Source organism: Myotis yumanensis, unplaced genomic scaffold (genome assembly GCF_028538775.1).
Source record: "Myotis yumanensis isolate MYYU_CA2020_CCGP unplaced genomic scaffold, mMyoYum1.0.hap1 SCAF_11, whole genome shotgun sequence".
Lineage (NCBI taxonomy): Eukaryota > Metazoa > Chordata > Mammalia > Chiroptera > Vespertilionidae > Myotis > Myotis yumanensis.
In genome coordinates this window covers 11764489-11784063 of record NW_027223762.1, presented here as the reverse complement: position 1 = coordinate 11784063, position 19575 = coordinate 11764489, and the positions used below count along the sequence as shown (strand labels likewise).

The window sequence follows — 19575 nt, the reverse complement described above, 5'->3', positions numbered from 1 at the left end:
TGGTGGGGTTTCTGCCTTCACAAAGGCTTCGCAGCGGTTCTCAACCTGGGGGTCGCAACCCCTTTGGGGGTCCAACGGGTCGCCTAAGACCATCGGAAAACACATATATAATTACATACTGTTTTTGTGATGAATCACTATGCTTTAATTATGTTCAATTTGTAACAATGAAACTGGGGGTCACCACAACATGAGGAACTGTATTGAAGGGTGGCGGCATTAGGAAGGTTGAGAACCACTGGCTGATAGGCTACCAGGAAAGACAAGTGGGGACCCTGACCAGTGCGGGGAGACGGGAGACTTCCTGGAGGAGGCGATGCTGCAGGTGGAGGAGGAGGTTTGCTCCGTGGGTGAAAGCACGAAAGAGGAGGAGGAGGAACCCCGAGAAGCACCGCGGGAGCAGCGGGGGAGACGCTGGCACCGGTTCCAGCATGAAGGGCCTGGTGAACCGTGTGCAGGAACCAGGAGGGAGCCCTTCGTTTTCTATCTCAAAAGAATCAAACTGCTCACAGTTTGGAGAATTCTTCCCGTTCCTTGAACCCAACCTATTGCTAAGTCCTGTCGCTTTCTGATCATCTGATTCGTTCCGTCGTCTCTAGCCCCACGGCCACCACCCTGGGCGGAGAGGGCAGCCCCTTAGCCAGCCGCTCCCCACTCTCTGCCCCCGACTGCCCTGCGCACGGAGCCGAGGCCGGCAGCCCGAGACGATGCCGGGGACAGGGAAGCCCAAGTCCCGCGTCTGGGCCACCATCGCTGGCCTGTCCAGTATCCCTACTTCAAGCCACTTTCCAACGAGGCTGCCGGCTTCCTTAGGAATCGTCCCCAGGACAGTTCACAGTCTGTCCTCAGCCCGCCACCTCCCGCATCAGCCCTTCTCCCGGGCACAGCGCTCCCGGCCTCCTGCGGGCTCCGCCACGGCGCGTGTCCTCTACTCTCCTCTCCTCGGGTTTCTTCTCGCCCAGCACAGCCTGTGCCCACCATGCCTGCCCTGCACTAACTCGCTGGACGTCGCAGACGAGGGCTTTATTTTCTTTGGTCAGAAAAGACTCTCACATTCTACTCATACAAACCTCCTAAAAGCCCAGCCAGGTGCTTCCTGTGCTCAGAACTATCAACTTTAACGGAACCGAGTGCGGTGGGGTTTGCGAGGGCGCAGCGGGGAGAGAGGGGCTGCCACCCCGGAGGGCGGACTGGAAGCACCGGGTCCCGCACAAACGAGCGTCGGAAACACACGAGAAAGGCCGGGCGGGAGAGCCGAGCAGAGGGACGGCAGGGACCAGGTACCCGCGCCGCCCCTCCCTCCACCCCCGGGGATCGCGGCCGTTGGTGGGCGTGGCCGCGCCAGTCTCGCGGGAGCGGCGGTTGGGCGGGCCGTTGTCTCCGCGGGCGGGGCGAGTTGCTAAGGAAATGACTGTCGGCAGCGCCGAGCGGCGCCGCGCCGCGCCGGCCGGGCGGGGTCTGGAGCGGCGCCGTTTCCGCTTCCGCTCCCTCCCTCCGGCAGTCCCGTTACCGCCTCCTGGCCGGCCTCGCGCCTTTCACCGGCACCTTGCGTCGCTGCGCCGCCGGCCGCTCCTGCCACGCGCGCCCCGGGGGCTCCCGGCTCCGGCGCGGCACGGGTCGCGCTCCGTTCGCCTGCCCCTGAGGCCGCCGGCCCGCCGCCGCCATGGGCGCCTACCTTTCCCAGCCCAACACGGTGAAGTGCTCCGGGGACGGGGCCGGCGCGCCGCGCCTGCCGCTGCCCTACGGCTTCTCCGCCATGCAGGGCTGGCGAGTCTCCATGGAGGTGAGGCCGGAGGGGCCCAGAGACTGGTCGCTGGAGGGCGGGAACCCGATGGAGAAAAAGGGAGCGGGGGGATGGGGTCGTCCCCGGGGACGGGTCCGAATCGAGAGCCCGAGTCCCCAGCGGCAGTTCTGGGGGGGCGGCATCGGGAGCGGGAGCGAACTGCCGAGGCTTGGGGGCCGTGCGCCGGTGGCCGGCTCGGCGGCGAGGGCTTCGCCATGTGGAGAGGCACCTTCCGACGCCGACCGCCCTCTCCCCGCGCCTTCGCGCCTTCCTCCCGTGCCAGCGCCGCTCTCCCAGCTTACAGACGGCGGGAGGCGTCGGGTGGGAGTAAAGGGGAAACGAGGCACCCCTCGTTTACTCTTGCGCGGAAGAGGCAAATAGAGGGGGATGGCTGTCCTTAATGTTTTATATTTCTGTGTTAAATATGTGAGAGGCCTCTTTGGGCGGAGAGTTTGACAGGGAAAGGAAGCCCGGGCAGATACTCTGTTTCAAGTTCTTAACACCTAATGGCCTGGCCCTGTGCACCGCATGTTAATTTCAGAGGCTCGACCTGACCTCCAAGAATTGCCTGTATTCTCTTCAAGGCTTTTTTACGGCCTTCGGAAAACTCGAATGATGTCAATCAGTATTATTCCTTTTTAAAAATTATGCTTGATTTTTTTTTTCTCCCCCATTTGGGTTTTTTCGAAACTTAATAACTGTCCTTTGCCTGTGCTTGTAGTTGATAGTCTCCTTGGTTTTCAATAATTTCATTAAAATTTTTTTTTTTTTGTCTTAACCTGCAGAGAACTGACTTTCTTTTCTAAAAAACTTCACTCTGGGTAAAAGGGAAAAAGTCTGGATATAAAAGAGTCCTATAGGGTAAAATGGATTTGAAGCTACAAAGGAGAGCAGAGAACACTAGGAAAGGAAGGGAGAAAGACCTGTGTAAGAGCTGTCTCTGTGAGGAGTATTGTGAGGTCTAGGCAAGGCAGAAGCGTTAGGGAAATGCCCTAATTATGTCTGGGTTTGAGGGTTTATCCTCTTGCTAGGTGGGCTTCAGGGAACAGCCAGCTACCGTTCCCTGGGGAAGTTCTTCACATCCCTCGCTCCTCCCTGTGGTTGGCTCTGGAATGACAGTATAAACGCAAAGGTTTGTTCTCAGACTCAGATACACCTGCAGTTGACTTGGAACAGTTCTGTCATTAGGTGGGGATCCTATAGTTCATCTCATCTAGTTGGGCTCCCACCTTTTACAGCTCAGAAGTTGAGGCCCAGAAAGGTCCGAACACTTGTGCCTTGGTGGAAAGAATCTGTAGGATGAAATTGTTCGAGATGCTGGATGTTTGTCATCTGAAGTGTAATGTTCGTATTTCTTTTTTTTTTTTTTTTAATATATTTTATTGATTTCTTACAGATAGGAAGGGAGAGAGATAGTTAGAAACATCGGTGGGAGAGAAACATCGATCAGCTGCCTCCTGCACACCTCTTACTGGGGATGTGCCCGAAACCCAGGTACATGCCCCTGACCGGAATCGATCCTGGGACCTTTCAGTCCGCAGGCTGATGCTCTATCCACTGAGCCAAACCGGTTTCGGCTAATGTTCGTATTTCACTGTGCTGCACAGGGTTGAGCTTACAGAGTGCTTGGTAAAGATCATTGTCTGTCTGTTAGAAATACCTGGATATAGTTTCCAAAGGGAAACATTTATATAATGGGGTTTGGGTTAGTCGGTAGTTTGGAGGTTCCATTTCTATGACATTTTCTGTTAATATTTTAAGATTTGAGGTGACTGTCTCATCTCACAGTAAGGCTTTTCCTTCAGGTTTCTCATTCCATACTTTCCAGTTTACTCTCTGCTATGGTTTTTCCATTTCTTAGTACTATTCTCATTTTCTTTATGAATTGGGTATTCAGTTATCCAAGTCATTTGCTCAGCGATTCTGTGCTGTTTGCTTTCTCTCTGCAGGACATTTCCCTTTAATTTTGGTTTCTCTGTTAACTAGAAAATGACTTTTTTTTTTCATCTGGGGCTGTTTGGTTTGTAGGAGATCTCATCAGACTATTACTTAGATCTTAATCTCCCTTTTGAGAGATAACTAGTTAGGGTTTTTTAAATCCTCCCAGTTACACAGTTTCTGAATTTACCTTTTTTGAATAGTTAAATATAGCTAATCAGCCTGGCCGGAGTGGCTCAGTGGTTGAGCGTACGCCTATGAACCAGGAAGTCACAGTTCGATTCCTGGTCAGGGCACATGCTGGGTTTCGGGCTCGATCCCGGGTATGGGGCATGCAGGAGGCAGCCAATCAATGATTCTCTCTCTCCCTTTCTCTGAAATCAATAAAAATATATTTTAAAAAATAATAAATAGAGCTAACCAAATCATCTTCAGGTCCTGTTTGGGATCCTTTTCTGCTTCTTTGATACTTTCCCTTTGGCTTGGTGTTTCCTTTCTCCCCAAAGTATAACATAGTTTCTTTGGTATGGCAAGAAAATAACTGCATCTAGCTTCTTGAGTGAATCTTTTCATCAAGTGTACTCCTGTTCCTCTTAACCTTTGGGGCTTAATTCCACCAATTACATCTATTGACCTTATTTGCTTGGTTCTAATGATTCCTTTGAGGTAAGTTTATCATGCCAGTATGCTTTACAAAGGTTGCTAAAATCCTAACTCATAGATTTAGCCTTAAGAGAATACCATTTTACCCCTTCTCTTAAGGGAAGGATGGCAACTATCAATAGCTGGCATTTTACACTTTCTGCCTCTCTCCAGCTCCTCTTTCTTTTTTTTTTTTTTAGAGAGAGGGAAAGACAGAGAGAAACACATCAATTGGTTGCCTCCTGACCAGGGCCTGGGCAGGGGGAAGCCAAGGTACATGCCCTTCACCAGAATCAAACCTGGGACGCTTTGGTCCACAGGCGTCAGTCTCTGAATCTTTTTTTTTTTTTTTTAATATATTTCTTTATTGGTTTCAGAGAGGAAGGGAGGAGAGAGATAGAAACATCAATGATGAGAGAGAATCATTGATCGGCTGCCTCCTACACGCCCCCCACTGGGGACCGAGCCCGAAACCCAGGCATGTGCCCTTGGCCGGAATCGAACCCGGGACCCTTCAGTCCGCAGGCTGACGCTCTATCCACTGAGCCAAGCTGACCAGGGCTCCAGCTCCTCTTTCTATGGCACCAGGGTGCTTTGAGGAGGGGTAATCAAAATACCACAGTTGAAGTTCTCTTCCTTTCTTCCTTCTCCATGGTTTGGAGGGGCCCTTAAGCTGGTTGAGGTATGTATTTTGGGGGTTAAGAGGTAGGTAGTGAGCCCTAGCCGGTTTGGCTTAGCAGATAGAGTGTCAGCCTGCGGACTGAAGAGTCACAGGTTTGATTCTGGTCGGGGGCACATGCCTGGGTTGCGGGCTTGATCCCTCGTGGGGGCTGTGCCGGAGGCAGCCAATCAGTGATTCTCTTTCTCTCCCTCTCCCTTCCTCTCTGAAATCAATAAAGATATATATATATATATATATATATATATATATATATATATATATATATTTTTTTTTTTTTTTTTTTTTTTTTAAAGAGGTAGATAGTGAAATAGTGCCTGAGAAGTATATGTGGAAAGTTCCAAGTTTTTGGTGGCTAATGAGAAGTCCAATCTGAAATGAAGTCTTTTTAAAAAAATATTTTTTATTGATTTCAGAGAGGAAGGGAGAGGGAGAGAGAGATAGAAACATCGATGATGAAAGAGAATCACTGATTGGCTGCCTCCTGCACGCCCCCCACTGGGAACCGACCTGCAACCCAGGCATGTGCCCTTGACTGGAATCGAAACTGGGACCCTTCAGTCCACAGGCCCATGCTCTATCCACTGAGCAAAACCGGATAGGGCTGAAATGAAGTCTTAAAAGGGACTTGTAGTTTTTGGTTGTGAGTTTTCTGGAAGTGATAAAATGCTTTCAATGGGGAGGTAAGATTTAAAAAAAAGTTTCTCTAAATTATATTTGCCTTTTTTTAAGGGAGTATAATTTTGAATACACTAGTTGTTCACTGCTAGGTTATTAATGGTTATAGAGGGTTGTCTAGAATTGAATGTAGATAGTGTTGAGTAGAAAATTCTTAAGATATCTGAATGACAGTTTCAATTATTATATTAATGGACAAAAATATAAACTAAGCTACCTTAAGCATGCTGTGGGGTTCTACTTGAGAGAGGGCATCTGAGGCTGAAGGGCTTTTATGTCTGATCCTCAGATTAGTGTCTCATCTCTAGCTTAAAGCCCTTTTTTACTTACTGAACCAGGTCAGAATTCCATTGTCTGTGATGCAGTTTAGCAATTCTTATAAAAGGGCATTGTTTTCATTTGATGAGCATGCAGTACCTCTTCTTCACAATTCAAAGATAGTATGAAATGATATCAAAGGTATGCCCATTAATATGGAGAAATTGTTTTCTATTATACTATTTCTTTATAAGTTCTCAAGTACAATCAGACTGGCTCAGGTACAATCAGAACTTATTCCTCAAGATTTCAAGAATATTTTACATCAATTATTTCTATTGCCCAATCTCCTAGCAGTTGTTACTACTGCTTCTCGGTTCCTGACCCCCTGTTGGGTTATCATTTTGAAATTATCCTTGAGAGGTAAGGACTTGATTGTGAGTGTAGAAATTTAACAGATTTGATCAATAGCTCTTCTCATTTTAAGCTGTTATTAAAATTATGCTTTCTGGGAAGCACAAATCTTTAGAATTGAATTTAACTTAATTCAAAGATGGAGAATAACAACTTTCAAATAACAGTATTTGAAAATGTACCTACAGGTCACTTTTAAAGTAACTTTGAACCTGGCTGGTGTGGCTCAGTAGTTGAGCATAGATCCATAAACTAGGAGGTCACTCACTGTTTGATTCCTGGTCAGGGCACATGCTGGGATTGCAGACTATCCTCAGTAGGGAGAGTGTAGGGGGCAGCTGTTCGATGATTCTCATTGATGTTTCTCTCTCTCTCCCTCTCTCTTCCTCTCTCTGAAATAAATACAAACATATTTTAAAAAGTCTTAACTTTGAGATATAACTTACATACCATATATATCATTTAAAGTGTACATTTCAGTGATTAATTTATTCAGAGTTCTATAGCAATCACCACTGTCAACTTTTCTTTTGTTGTTAATCCTCATCCAAGGATATTTTTCTTTTTCTTTTTTAAAAATATATTTTATTGATTTTACAGAGAGGAAGGGAGAAGGATAGAGAGTTAGAAACATCAATGAGAGAGAAACATCCATCAGCTGCCTCCCACATGCCCCTCACTGGGGACGAGCCTGCAACTAACGTACATGCCCTTCAGTCTGTGGGCTGACACTCTGTCCACTGAGCCACACCGGTTAGGGCCAGAGGATATTTTTCCATTGATTTTTAGAGAGAGTGGAAGGGAAGGGGAGAGACAGAGAAAAATCGATGTGAGAGAGACACATCTACTGATTGTCTCCCATACACGTCCGACCTGGGCCAGGGATCGAGTCTGCAACTGAGGTACATGTATTGAACCCAGGATCCCTCAATCCGAGGGCTGAAGCTCTATCCACTGAGCCAAACCAGCTAGGGCACCACTATCAATTTTTGAATATTTTCATAACCTCCAAAAGAAACTTTATAACATACCAAGTCACTCCCTTTTCTCCTTCCTCGAATCGCTGGCAACCACTAATTTACATTATGTCTATGGATTTGCCTATTCTGAGCATTTCATATAAATGGAATTATAAATATGTCACTTTTTATCTGGCTTCTTCTACTAAACATCTTATTAAAGGTTATCTATGTTGTATCATTAATCTGTCAGTATTTCATACCTTTTTATGGCTGAATACAATATTCCATTTTATGATCATTTTGTTTATCCATCAGTTCATGGATGTTTAGATTTCTACGTTTTGATGCTATGAACATTAATGTACAAGTTTTTGTGTCAAAAGTAAGTTTTTATTTCTCTTGAGTGGAATTGCTGGGTCATGTAATAACTCCATGTGTAACATTTTGAGGAACTGCCTATTTTAAGGTTGCAACATTTTATATTTCTACCAGCAGTGTATGAGGGTGTCAGTTTTTCTACATCCTCCCTTCACTTATTATTATCTGCCTTTTTTATTATAGTGTATGTGAAATGGCATCTCGTTGTTGTTTTGATTGTATTTCCCTGATGGCTAAGGCTGTTTAATTATCTCTTCTTGTGCTCATTGGCCATTTTACATATCTTTGGAGAAATGTCTGTTCAGATCCTTTGTCCATTTTTAATTAGGTTGTCTTTTTTCTCTTTTTACTGAGATTAAGAGTTCTTTTTATATTCTGGATACAAGTCCCTCATCAAGTAGGATTTGCAAGTATCTTCTCCCTTCTTTCTTGTTGGTGTCCTTTGAAGCACAAAAGTTAAGTCCAGTTTATCGAGAGTTTTATAGTTTTAGCTCTTACATTTACATCCGAGATTCATTTTGAGTTATTTTTTGTGTATAGTGTAAGGAAGGGATCGCCCTTCATACTTCGGCATATAGCTATCAAGTTGTCTCAGCACCATTTGTTAAAAAGCCTATTCTTTCTCCTCATTGAATTATCTTGGCATTATTGTTAGAGATCAGTTGACCATATTCAATTGATCTACATACCTATTGTTATGCCAGTACCACATTGTCTGGTTGCTATAGCTTTGTGGTAAGTTTTCAAGTCAGGAAGTGTATCTCCCAACTTTGTTCTTTTACTCTTTTCTTCTTTTCTGGGTCCCTTGCATTTCCATATGAACTTTAGGATCATCTTGTTAATTTTTGCACAACAGGCATCTGGGATTTTAGTAGCTCAACTGAGGAGCGTTACTACTTTAACATTATTAAGTCTGTAGTTTTGTTGTGGTATCTGCAGGTTTTGGTATCAGGATAATACTGGTATCATAGAATTAGTTGAGAAATGTTACCTCCTCTTCTATATTTTGTTTTTGTTTCTTTTTTTAATACATTTTTATTGATTTTAGAGAGGGAGAGGGAGGGAGAGAGAGAGAGCGAGAGAGAGAGAGAAAAACATCAATGATGAGAGAGAATCATTGATTGGCTGCCTCCTGCATGCCCTACACTAGGGATAGAGCCTGCAACCCAGGCATGTGCCCTGACTGGAATCGAACTGAGACCTCCTGGTTCATAGGTTGATGCTCAACCAGTGAGCTACACCGGCCAGCCTCTTCTGTATTTTGAAAGACTTTATCAAGAATTGGTATTCTTGCCCTGACTGGTTTGGCTCAGTGGATAGAGCGTCGGCCTGTGGACTGAAGGGTCCCAGGTTCGATTCCGGTCAAGGGCATGTGCCTTGGTTGTGGGCACATCCCCAGTGGGGGGTGTGCAGGAGGCAGCTGATCGATGTTTCTCTCTCATCGATGTTTCTGACTCTCTGTCTCTCTCCCTTCCTCTCTGTAAAAAATCAATAAAATATATTTAAAAAAAAAAAAAGAATTGATATTCTTTTTTTTTTTTAAAAAAAGGTGTTTTTTTAATTGATTTCATAGAGGAAGGGAGAGGGAGAGACAGAAACATTACTGATGAGAGAGAATCATCGACTGGATGCCTCCTACATGTCCCCCACTGGGGATCGAGCCCACAACCCAGGCATGTACCCTGACAGGAATCGAACTGTGACCTCCTGGTTCCTAGGTCAATGCTCAACCACTGAACCACACCAGCTGGGCTAATTCTATAGGTATTTGGTAGAATTTACCAGTGAAACCATCTGAGATTGGGCTTTTCTTTGTGGGAAGTTTTTTTCCCTTTTGTCTTTGTTGTTGTTTGTTTTTTAAAAATATTTATATTTGTTATTTTTATTGTGGTAAAATACACATAACATAAAATAGACCATCTTACTCATTTTTAAATCTACAATTCCGTGCCGAAACTGGTTTGGCTCAGTGGATAGAGCGTCAGCCTGCGGACTGAAAGGTCCCGGGTTCGATTCCGGTCAAGGGCATGTACCTGGGTTGCGGGCACATCCCCAGTAGGGGATGTGCAGGAGGCGGCTGATCGATGTTCCTCTCTCATCGATGTTTCTAACTCTCTATCTCTCTCCCTTCCTCTCTGTAAAAAATCAATAGAATATATTAAATAAAAAAAAATAAATAAATCTACAATTCCGTAGTGTTAAGTACTTTTACATTGTTGTGCAACCAATCTCCCGAACTCTTCATTTTGCAAATTTGAAACTCTGTACCCATTAAACAACTCCTCATCCTCCTCTCTCTCAAGTCCCTCGCAACCACCATTCTACTTTCTTTCTATGAAATTTGACTATTCTAAGTGGATGGGAAGAGAATTACATGTTGGTTTTACTATCTGACTTTTTAAATTATATGCATGTATTATCACTGTGCTATAGATTTTATGTTCTGCATCCCCTAAAATTCATGTGCTGACATGTAATCATCCTATAAAATCTCCTCATATAGCCATAGCTGGTTTTGCTCAGTGGTTAGAGCATCAGCCTGTGGACTGAAGGGTCACGGGTTCAATTCAGGTCAAGGGCTCATGCCCTGGTTGTGGGCTCGATCCCCACTAGGGGGCGTGCAGGAGGCAGCCAGTCGATGATTCGCTCTCATTTATATTTCTCTCTCCCATTCCCTTCCTCTCTGAAATCAATAAAAATATATTTTGAAAAAAAAATCCTCATATAAAGACAGATTTGTCTTTTTGTATCTGGCTTATTTCACTTAGCATAATGTCTTCAAGGTTCATTTATCTGTTGATGGACACTTGGGTTGTTTCTACCTTTTTTGGCTATTGTGAATAAAGCTGCTGTAAATGTGGCTGTACAGATTATCTTTCCTAGACCCTAGTGGAAAGTCCAAGATTAAGGTGTCTGATAAGGGCCCACTTCCTGGTTCATAGACGGCTGTCTTCTAGCTGTGTCCTCCATAAGGCAAGGGAGCTTTCTGGCATTTTGTTTATAATCTCATTCGTGAGGACTCTTCCCTCATGACCACTCAAAGGGCCCACCTCCAGATACATCACATTGGGGATTGATTACATTTCAATATATGCATTTTAGGGGGACACAAAACATTAAGTCTATAGCACAGTGATAATACATGCATACTAGTATAATTTAAAAGTAATGTCAAGATGAATTTGAGAATTAGTTCTCTCATCTTCTCTAGCTAGGCCTTTTACATTTTATTGATTGATTTTTAAAAATAATATATTTTATTGGTTTTTTACAGAGAGGAAGGGAGAGGTATAGAGAGTTAGAAACATCGATGAGAGAGAAACATCGATCAATTGATCAGCTGCCTCCTGCACACTCCCCACTGGGGATGTGCCCGCAACCAAGGTACATGCCCTTGATTGGAATCAAACCTCTGGGACTCCTGAGTCCGCAGGCTGACTCTCTATCCACTGAGCCAAACCGGTTAGGGCTTGATTGATTTTTTTAGAGAGATAGAAAGGAGAGAGAGAGAGAGAGAGAGATATTAATTTGTCCCACTTATTTATACATTCATTGGTTGCTTCTTGTATGTGCCCTGGCCGGGGATTGAACCCGTAGCCTTGGTGTATCAGAACAACACTCTAACCAACTGAGCTACCGAGCCAGGTCTAGCTAGACCTTTTTGTTCAATACTTAGAAGAAAAGAAAATGTGTAATTCCTTTCCAAACCATCTTCACATTTTAAAAATTGATTTGTAATGGTTAAGATAAATTTATGTATCGTGGATCCAAATGGTTGATCCAGTGAGTGTTTGTGGGTGTATTTATAACCGTAGGAGATTGACATGGGGGGGAGGGAGGATAATCAAGGCTTTATTAGTACAGATCCACTGATTGTCTAGGTCAGAAGGGGTTGTGTGATACATGATTTAGTAAGACAAGGCCTAAGAGCCTTGACTCAGATGACCTGTGTATTCTGAGTCATCTCTTCCAGACCATCTCAATGGTTATTGTGTTATGATATGTTACATCTCTGGGTTTGAGGTAGGAAATGAAGGAGGAGGTATCCTTAATTTATTTGTCCTGAGGCATCTAGGAGCCCACCATTAGGAGCAAACGTGGAAGTCCTGCTGTGTTGCAGAACATACTGTTAGGCCCCTGAGCTATAAAGAAATTTAAGACAGCCTTTGCTTTCATGTTGGTTTATAGTCTAGTTAAGACCTAGGACTCCTTTTTCCCCCATGGAATATTGGATAACAATACAAGGTAGCATATGCTGAGTGCCAAAATTATTGATAGAGGCAATAATATTAAAAGAGTTCAGAGGGGGAAGTGATCATAGAACATTAGTGTGATTGAGAAAGATCTCTGGGAGGTGAGACTAATTGGACCTCTTACCTCTCATAACTAATCCCCAAAAGACACTCTTGACACTGACCACCCCAGCCCAGCATAGTAAGCATGCTTGTCTCAGAGCCTTTCCTCCTACCCCTCCTTCTAATACTTTTTCTTCTTCCATTTTCCTCCATCTCATTTGTCTGTTACACTCTTTCCTTAAGGTCCAATTAGTCTCACCTCCCAGAGATCTTTCTGGATGAGGTTTTCTAGCTTGCTAAGAGACAGTGTTGAAGTACTTAGCTTTGGCTCAGAAAGGGACAGAGAGAAATAAAGGCAAGGGTAAAGGTAGGGAGGCTGTGATCAAAGGTGTCAAGGTGGAAATTTAAGTGCTTAGAGAAGGTGGAACAGTTCCAAGTGATAATATAGATTCAAGCCTCCCGGGAAGTAGAGGAGAAGGTAAATGTGGAGTAGTTCTAGGAACTGAGACCTCAAGGTATAAGATGAATCTTTATGGTGTGCATTCCTTTTTGAGAATAAGGATAGAGAAGAAAAATGTGAGCCAGGTGCTAAATAATTCCAATTTATAGTTCTGTGATGATATGGGAAAGATAGATATTCTTATTTCATTTTATAAATGATGAAATTAAGGTAAGAGATAGCTGGCCAGAGATCATGTAGTATATATGGTAGCATGGCTACTTGAAGTTCACTGGTTCATGGAATGGATCTGGAAGTGACTTAAAAGATCCTTTATTCTGGTTCTTCCCATAGTTGCCACAAATCCAAAAAGGTCAGGTCTAGAGTTCCAACAGCCAAGCATTCTGCCATCTGGATGACTGATATCTCCTAGGCTTGAGGCTGCTAGACTGCAGAGGTAGTGACCTGATTCATCTCTCTTCTTCCTCTCTCCATCTCCTGTACTTCTTTTCTTAGTTTATCATTCCATCTTCCTTTCTTATTTGTAGGCCCTGTAGGTCAGCTAGTGAAGGGTTAAAAAATTAGTAAGATTAAGGTGTGAACATGATCCTTATGACTTGAGGAAGAATATCCTTTGGCCTTGAGAAATGCTAATTATTCTCTTCTTTTTCCTAGGATGCTCACAATTGTATTCCTGAGCTGGACAGTGAGACAGCTATGTTTTCTGTCTATGATGGACATGGAGGTAACTTTAACAGATCATATTGATAACATCCTAATACTCTAATTCCAGACTTTATAGGGCAAGAACAGGTCCTTTGTTCTTTTACTTTCCAAAGTTCTGGTCCTTCGATATCATTTCCTGCCTCATGCTGTTTTTCTCTATTCTGCCATTCTTCCGTCCTAATAGGGTATTGTATTGGTTCATAATCTCTTCCAGGCCTTGTTTTAATCCAGAAAAGAATCTTCCTACATTAGCTTTTTCCCCCCTTCACTAAAAACTAAGTATGCAAGTGAAACAACAACAGGGGATATATTAATATAGCCCCAAGAGATGTGATTGGGAAGTCCATTTTCTGAGTCAAAACTTCCCAAAGGTTGTCTTTCAAGTAGGTTTGAGTTGTGCTAAGATATTTATCTCCTCAACGCTTGGAGTTTATTCCAGTATGACATATAGATATTATATTACTTTCTATGTGTGGGAAGCAGTGCTCTGGGTGACCTTACCTTTCTTCTAGGGGAGGAAGTTGCCTTGTATTGTGCCAAATATCTTCCTGATATCATCAAAGATCAGAAGGCTTACAAAGAAGGCAAGCTACAGAAGGTCTGTCTTCCCACAATGTTCATTCTTCCCTTCTGTAGGCTTTCCCCTGTTTTCTGATCCTTAGCTTTTCCTTTCTCATTGCCACCTAACTTCTTAAAGAATTCATTGCCTAAAATGAGCTTATTCCGTGCTCGCTTTGGCAGTACATATACTAAAGTTGGAATGATACAGAGAAGGCTAGGATGGCCCCTGCAAAGGATGACACGTAAATTCGTGAAGCGCTCCATATTTAAAAATAAAATAAGCTTATTCCCACTTAAGTCTTTTTAGAGCTGCCTTATCATCCCCAGGTCTCTGAACTGTTTTTCATGTATATACGAGTGTCTCCTAGTGTGGAGGATCACATTCTAATTTGCACCCCATCCTTGTGACTAGGATTCTATCTAGGCAATTTATTTTATACCTGCTGTACTTTTCCCTATACTTGGCCTCATACTGTTTTGCTTATATTCAGGCTTTGGAAGATGCCTTCTTGGCTATTGATGCCAAACTGACCACTGAGGAAGTCATTAAGGAGCTGGCACAGATTGCAGGGCGACCCACTGAGGATGAAGATGAAAAAGAAAAAGTAGCTGATGAAGATGATGGTAAGTGTGGCATCTCATGTTTGAGAGGAAATCAGCATTTTAAAATACTATTATTTAGTATATGTTATTTCTGTATCAATTCTAAGAGAGGATGACTTCCTATGCACTTAGAGAGTCCTCAAATTAAAGAACCCTATGTTCTCCTGCATTGCATGTGATTATGAAAAGGAGAAATAGAATTAACCTTTGTTGAGTGCCTAGTGTCTTAGTTGTAAGCATTTTTATGTGAATTATTTTTTGTCATTGTGATGGGGTCTTTCTGGTTCCTATTAATATTTATGTGACTGTTTTTCAAGACCGGAGCTGTCATTAGCCCCAGCAGCCAGTCATTAAGCCTTGGTCATAGGCCTAGACTGGCACTGTGGGCTTCCTGGGTCCTCAGTCAGAATAGGGTTTCCAACTTACCAATAAAAAATGAGATGATAAGGAAAATATACCTAGTGATCCTTTGACTAAGAAGGGGGTGAAAGACAAAGACCAAAGGAAGGCTATGGAGGCAGATGTTACTTGAGAAAGAAGCAAAAGGGTGTTTTTCTGAGACTTGGTAAGTGAGAGGACCCTTAGGAGTAGGGAGTGGTGGGGAAGTTGGAACTCAGGCTGCAAGGGCAGTGGATGTAGTAAGAGTGACCAATCCCATGAGGAATCTGGCATGGGGGCGCTGATTTAGCCTCTTACCTGCAGTGGACAATGAGGAGGCTGCACTGCTGCATGAAGAGGCTACCATGACTATTGAAGAGCTGCTGACACGCTACGGGCAGAACTGTCACAAGGGTGCTCCCCACAGCAAATCTGGAGCTGGGACAGGCGAGGAACCAGGGTCCCAGGGCCTCAATGGGGAGGCAGGATCTGAGGACCCATCTAGGGAATCTTCTTCAGAGGAAAATGGTCCCACAGCCAAGGTCCACACAGGCCTTTCCTCCAACTCGGAACGTACAGAGGCAGGCCAAGGTGGTGAGCCTGGCATTCCCACTGGTGAGGCTGGGCCTTCCTGCTCTTCAGCCTCCGACAAGCTGCCTCGAGTTGCTAAGTCCAAGTTCTTTGAGGACAGTGAGGATGAGTCAGATGAGGCGGAGGAGGAAGAGGAAGACAGCGAGGTAAGGGCCTGTAGGGGCTGATAGATGCTGAAATTGCAGAGGGGCCTGTTTGGTTGCCATTCATAGCTGTTTGACTTTTCTATTTTGACATCATCCCCAAAGACCCACTATATGCTAAGCTTTTCTTGGGTTGATTATCTCCACCAACACATGTACCATTAGCCCTCTTACCTCTTTCTTTGTTGATACACTAACAAATAGATTTAGTTGTGGCCTTGAAAGAGTCTGTCTCCTCGAGAGAGAATAGGAAGATGGTGGTTATTACTTTGGATATTTGGATATTTCCTTTTCTGGGCAACTTACTTTCTGGTCATGTTGCCTAGAAGGTGCTTTAGGCTGATTGCCTTGGCCTTCCCCTGGTGAGCCCAGTTCAGGATATCAGTTATTCCAATGCTAGCCCTCTCCCTTTCCCCATATTTCTCACCGTGATCATATAGTTGCATCTTTTAGTGTTTTGAGGACCTGTGTTCAGCAGGGCCTCTTTGTTTTAAATAGGAGTTGGGGGAGTGGGGCAGGAGGTTATTCCAGTCTCAGTTGCCTGGGATCATCCCTCTGGCAGGAATGCAGTGAGGAAGAGGATGGCTACAGCAGTGAAGAGGCAGAAAATGAAGAAGATGAGGATGACACCGAGGAGGCTGAAGAGGATGAGGAAGAAGAGGAGGAGATGATGGTCCCTGGGATGGAAGGCAAAGAGGAGGTCTGTGGGAATGGGGAGCAGTGGGTTTAGAAGAATCAAGAGGCAGTTGTGAATCCCCTGATTTGATTTTGGGAGGGGATCCCCTTGTTCTTTTAGTATTGAAGTCATGGTCATGGGGGGATTTTTTTCTGCAAAGGGAACGAGGTCTTTTGGGTAGAATTGTCTCAGAAAACAGAGGGAGCATGCCATAGTCTCTAGGAATATAAAATTTATGATCCTCCTTTTTGTTAAAGCTATCTTGGTGGTCCTAGTGAGATGAGAAAGCATAGGTGAATGGTCAGGGGAGCTCTTGTCCAGAAGCTTCCATGATGCTTTCTTTCTCCTTCTTAAGCCTGGCTCTGACAGTGGTACAACAGCTGTAGTGGCTCTGATACGAGGGAAGCAGTTGATTGTAGCCAATGCAGGAGACTCTCGCTGTGTGGTGTCTGAGGCTGGCAAAGCTTTAGACATGTCCTATGACCACAAGCCAGAGGATGAAGTGGAGCTAGCACGCATCAAGAATGCTGGTGGCAAGGTTACCATGGATGGTCGAGTCAACGGGGGCCTCAACCTCTCCAGGGCCATTGGTAAGAACTAGGGGACTATGTATGGAAAAGACTTTTGGGGTCTTTTTCTCTGTTTCAGACTATGTAGTTGCAAGTTTTAATTTTCATAGCCCTTGTACCTTTCCATATATTTTTGTATCTACCACCTGTAACCTTAAATGTCTCTATGAGATAGGTAATATGGGTATCATTTCTGGATGATGAAAAAAACAGGTTAGTGATTTACTTATGATTCATCCTAAAGTCAGGGTCGAAACTAGAACTCAGTTCTCCTGTCCATTAGATTATGGAAAGGAAGGAAATGAATGGCAAGGCTTCAAACACAAGTCTGTGAAAAGTACCCAAACTATTTGTTAACCAACTATTCCTTTACTTAAGGAGATCACTTCTATAAGAGAAACAAGAACTTGCCACCTGAGGAACAGATGATATCAGCCCTTCCTGACATCAAGATGCTGACTCTCACAGACGACCATGAATTCATGGTCATTGCCTGTGATGGCATCTGGTAAGCACTGGCAGAATGCCTTAAAATTCCTTTTTCTGCAGCATTACTTCTCATGTAGTGCTCTGAGCTCCTTTGGCTTTATTTTTATTATTTTTTAAAATATATATTTCTGTTGATTTTATTTATTATATTTTTACTGATTTCAGAGAGAAAGGGAGAGTGAGTGAGAGAGAGATAGAAACATCAATGATGAGAGAGAATCATTGATTGGCTGCCTCCTGCATGCCCCTCCCTACTGGGGATTGAGACCACAACCTGGGCATGTGCCCTTGACTGGATTCGAATCTGGGACCCTTCAGTTTGATGTTCTATCCACAGAGCAAACCGGCTAGAGCAGCCGTGGGCACACTACCGCCGGGATCCGGCCCGTTTGAAATGAATAAAACTAAAAAAAAAAAAAAAAGACCGTACCCTTTTATGTAATGATATTTACTTTGAATTTATATTAGTTCACACAAACACTCCATCCATGCTTTTGTTCCAGCCCTCCGGTCCAGTTTAAGAACCCATTGTGGCCCTCGAGTCAAAAAGTTTGCCCACCCCTGGGCTAGAGCCTGCTTTGGTTTTATATCATCCATTGAATGGCTGCATTCAGTACCTTTTCTCAAGCTGCTCTAGGATTAGAGTTTAGGTAGACAGCTTGGTATCAAGATGCCCAAGCCTAAGGCAGAGCTGAAGACAATCTCTGTGTTTACATTGACCCAAACTCACCTCTATCCATATTCCTCCACTCTGCTTTCCGTGGGACTAAAGAAGATTCTGACTATTGTTTCTGATCCTAGGAATGTGATGAGCAGCCAGGAAGTTATAGACTTTATTCAGTCAAAGATTAGCCAGCGTGATGAAAATGGGGAGCTTCGGTTATTGTCATCCATCGTGGAAGAGGTGAGTCCCAGTTTGGAAGAGTGTCTGGGCTGCAGAGCCAAGGTTTTCTCCAAGACCAGAGCATAGGAGTATCATTCATTAGTGACAGATGCCAAACCCTGAGTAGAAAGTTCCACCTTCCCTCATTTCCCTGACTCACCTTATGCCTCATGGACTAGCAAATGGGCTGTTTCGTAATAACCTGTGACCCATTTCTCTCCTTCTGCCACCTTGTCTGGCACAACCACCCCTCTAGTGTGACTTTAGGTTCCCGAAAAGGTGTTCAAGCCTTAAAACTGCTACCCCTTCCATTTTGTAGCTGCTGGATCAGTGCCTGGCACCAGACACTTCTGGGGACGGTACAGGGTGTGACAACATGACCTGCATCATCATTTGCTTCAAGCCCCGAAACACAGCAGAGCTTCAGCCAGAGAGTGGCAAGCGGAAACTGGAGGAGGTGCTTTCTACTGAGGAGGCTGAAGAAAATGGCAACAGTGACAACAAGAAGAAGGCCAAGCGGGACTAGCGGACTTGGTTGTCCAGACTCCTGCCCCCGAGACTGTTTTCTGAGCCCTCCGGACCTGAGACTGAGTTTTGTCTTTTTCCTTTAGCCTTAGCAGTGGTTGTGAGGTGTGCAGGGGAACTGGGTGGCTTTACTCAGCCCATTCCAAAGAGGGCTCACCCTCCACACAGCAGCCCGGGAGCCGTGCTGCTCTCCCCAGCCTCCTGTTTGCTCCTGGGGCTCATCACTGGTTCTGTGCCTGTGCTCTGTTGTGTTGGAGGGAAGGACTGGAGGTTCTGGTTTTTACTCTGTGAACTTTATTTAAGGACATTCTTTTTTATTGGCGGCTCCATGGCCCCGGCCGCTTGCACCTGCTCTCTGTTGTACACTTTCAATCAAACACTTTTTCAGACTAAAGGCCAAAACCTAATCAAACCCATAGTGTCCTTTTTTCTTTGCTGCCTTTCCATCCTGTCCTGGTCACCCAGGTTGCCTGGGCACTTCAGGCGACCCTATCAGTAGTAGCATCTACCTAACCATTTCGGGGGGCGGGGGGGGAAGGAGGGGGTGTCGGTGTCCGTGTGGGTCCGTCCCACGCGAGCCTGCGTGTCCAGTAGAGGGGCCCAGGTATTCGCTCCATGAGTTACTGGCAGGCTGGCCTTGTCGCTACTCATCCTCACCCCCTTGCGGAGTCAGGAATAATTTCCTCCTTCAGGGAGGGATCAGGACTGCCAGGCGGCCTTGCCAGCCGTCTTCTATCAGATCTCTGATTGGCTTCCTCCCTTCCTTTCGTCACAATCACTTCCTGGTCACGCTGCGAGAGCCCTGCTGCCTCTGCTTCCCACGGACGGGACTACGTGTCCCGTGCGGCTCTGCGGTAGCGGAAGCGGAAGCGAGCACGGAGGTACCAGCTGGTCTCCGTAGGGGGGGGTAGGGGGCTACATGAATGGACGCGGCGGTGGCGGCGGGAGCGGCCTGAGCTGGGCGC

The 19575-nt window shown here is 44.9% G+C and overlaps 1 protein-coding gene and 1 non-coding gene across 2 annotated transcripts; both read left to right on the top strand.

The window, feature by feature from the left end:
* The first annotated feature begins 1499 nt into the window (after positions 1 to 1499).
* On the top strand, positions 1500 to 19022 carry PPM1G (protein phosphatase, Mg2+/Mn2+ dependent 1G). The gene is made up of 10 exons (XM_070428895.1): positions 1500 to 1783; positions 13142 to 13211; positions 13705 to 13790; positions 14245 to 14377; positions 15059 to 15471; positions 16031 to 16168; positions 16500 to 16734; positions 17092 to 17221; positions 18004 to 18106; positions 18405 to 19022. Exons 1-10 carry the CDS (start codon positions 1664 to 1666, stop codon positions 18609 to 18611), a joined length of 1635 nt encoding a protein of 544 aa, XP_070284996.1. The 5' UTR covers positions 1500 to 1663; the 3' UTR covers positions 18612 to 19022.
* On the top strand, positions 13918 to 14023 carry LOC139020192 (U6 spliceosomal RNA). Its single transcript, XR_011473213.1, has one exon. It is a non-coding gene; the product is annotated as a U6 spliceosomal RNA (small nuclear RNA).
* Positions 19023 to 19575: the final 553 nt, after the last annotated feature.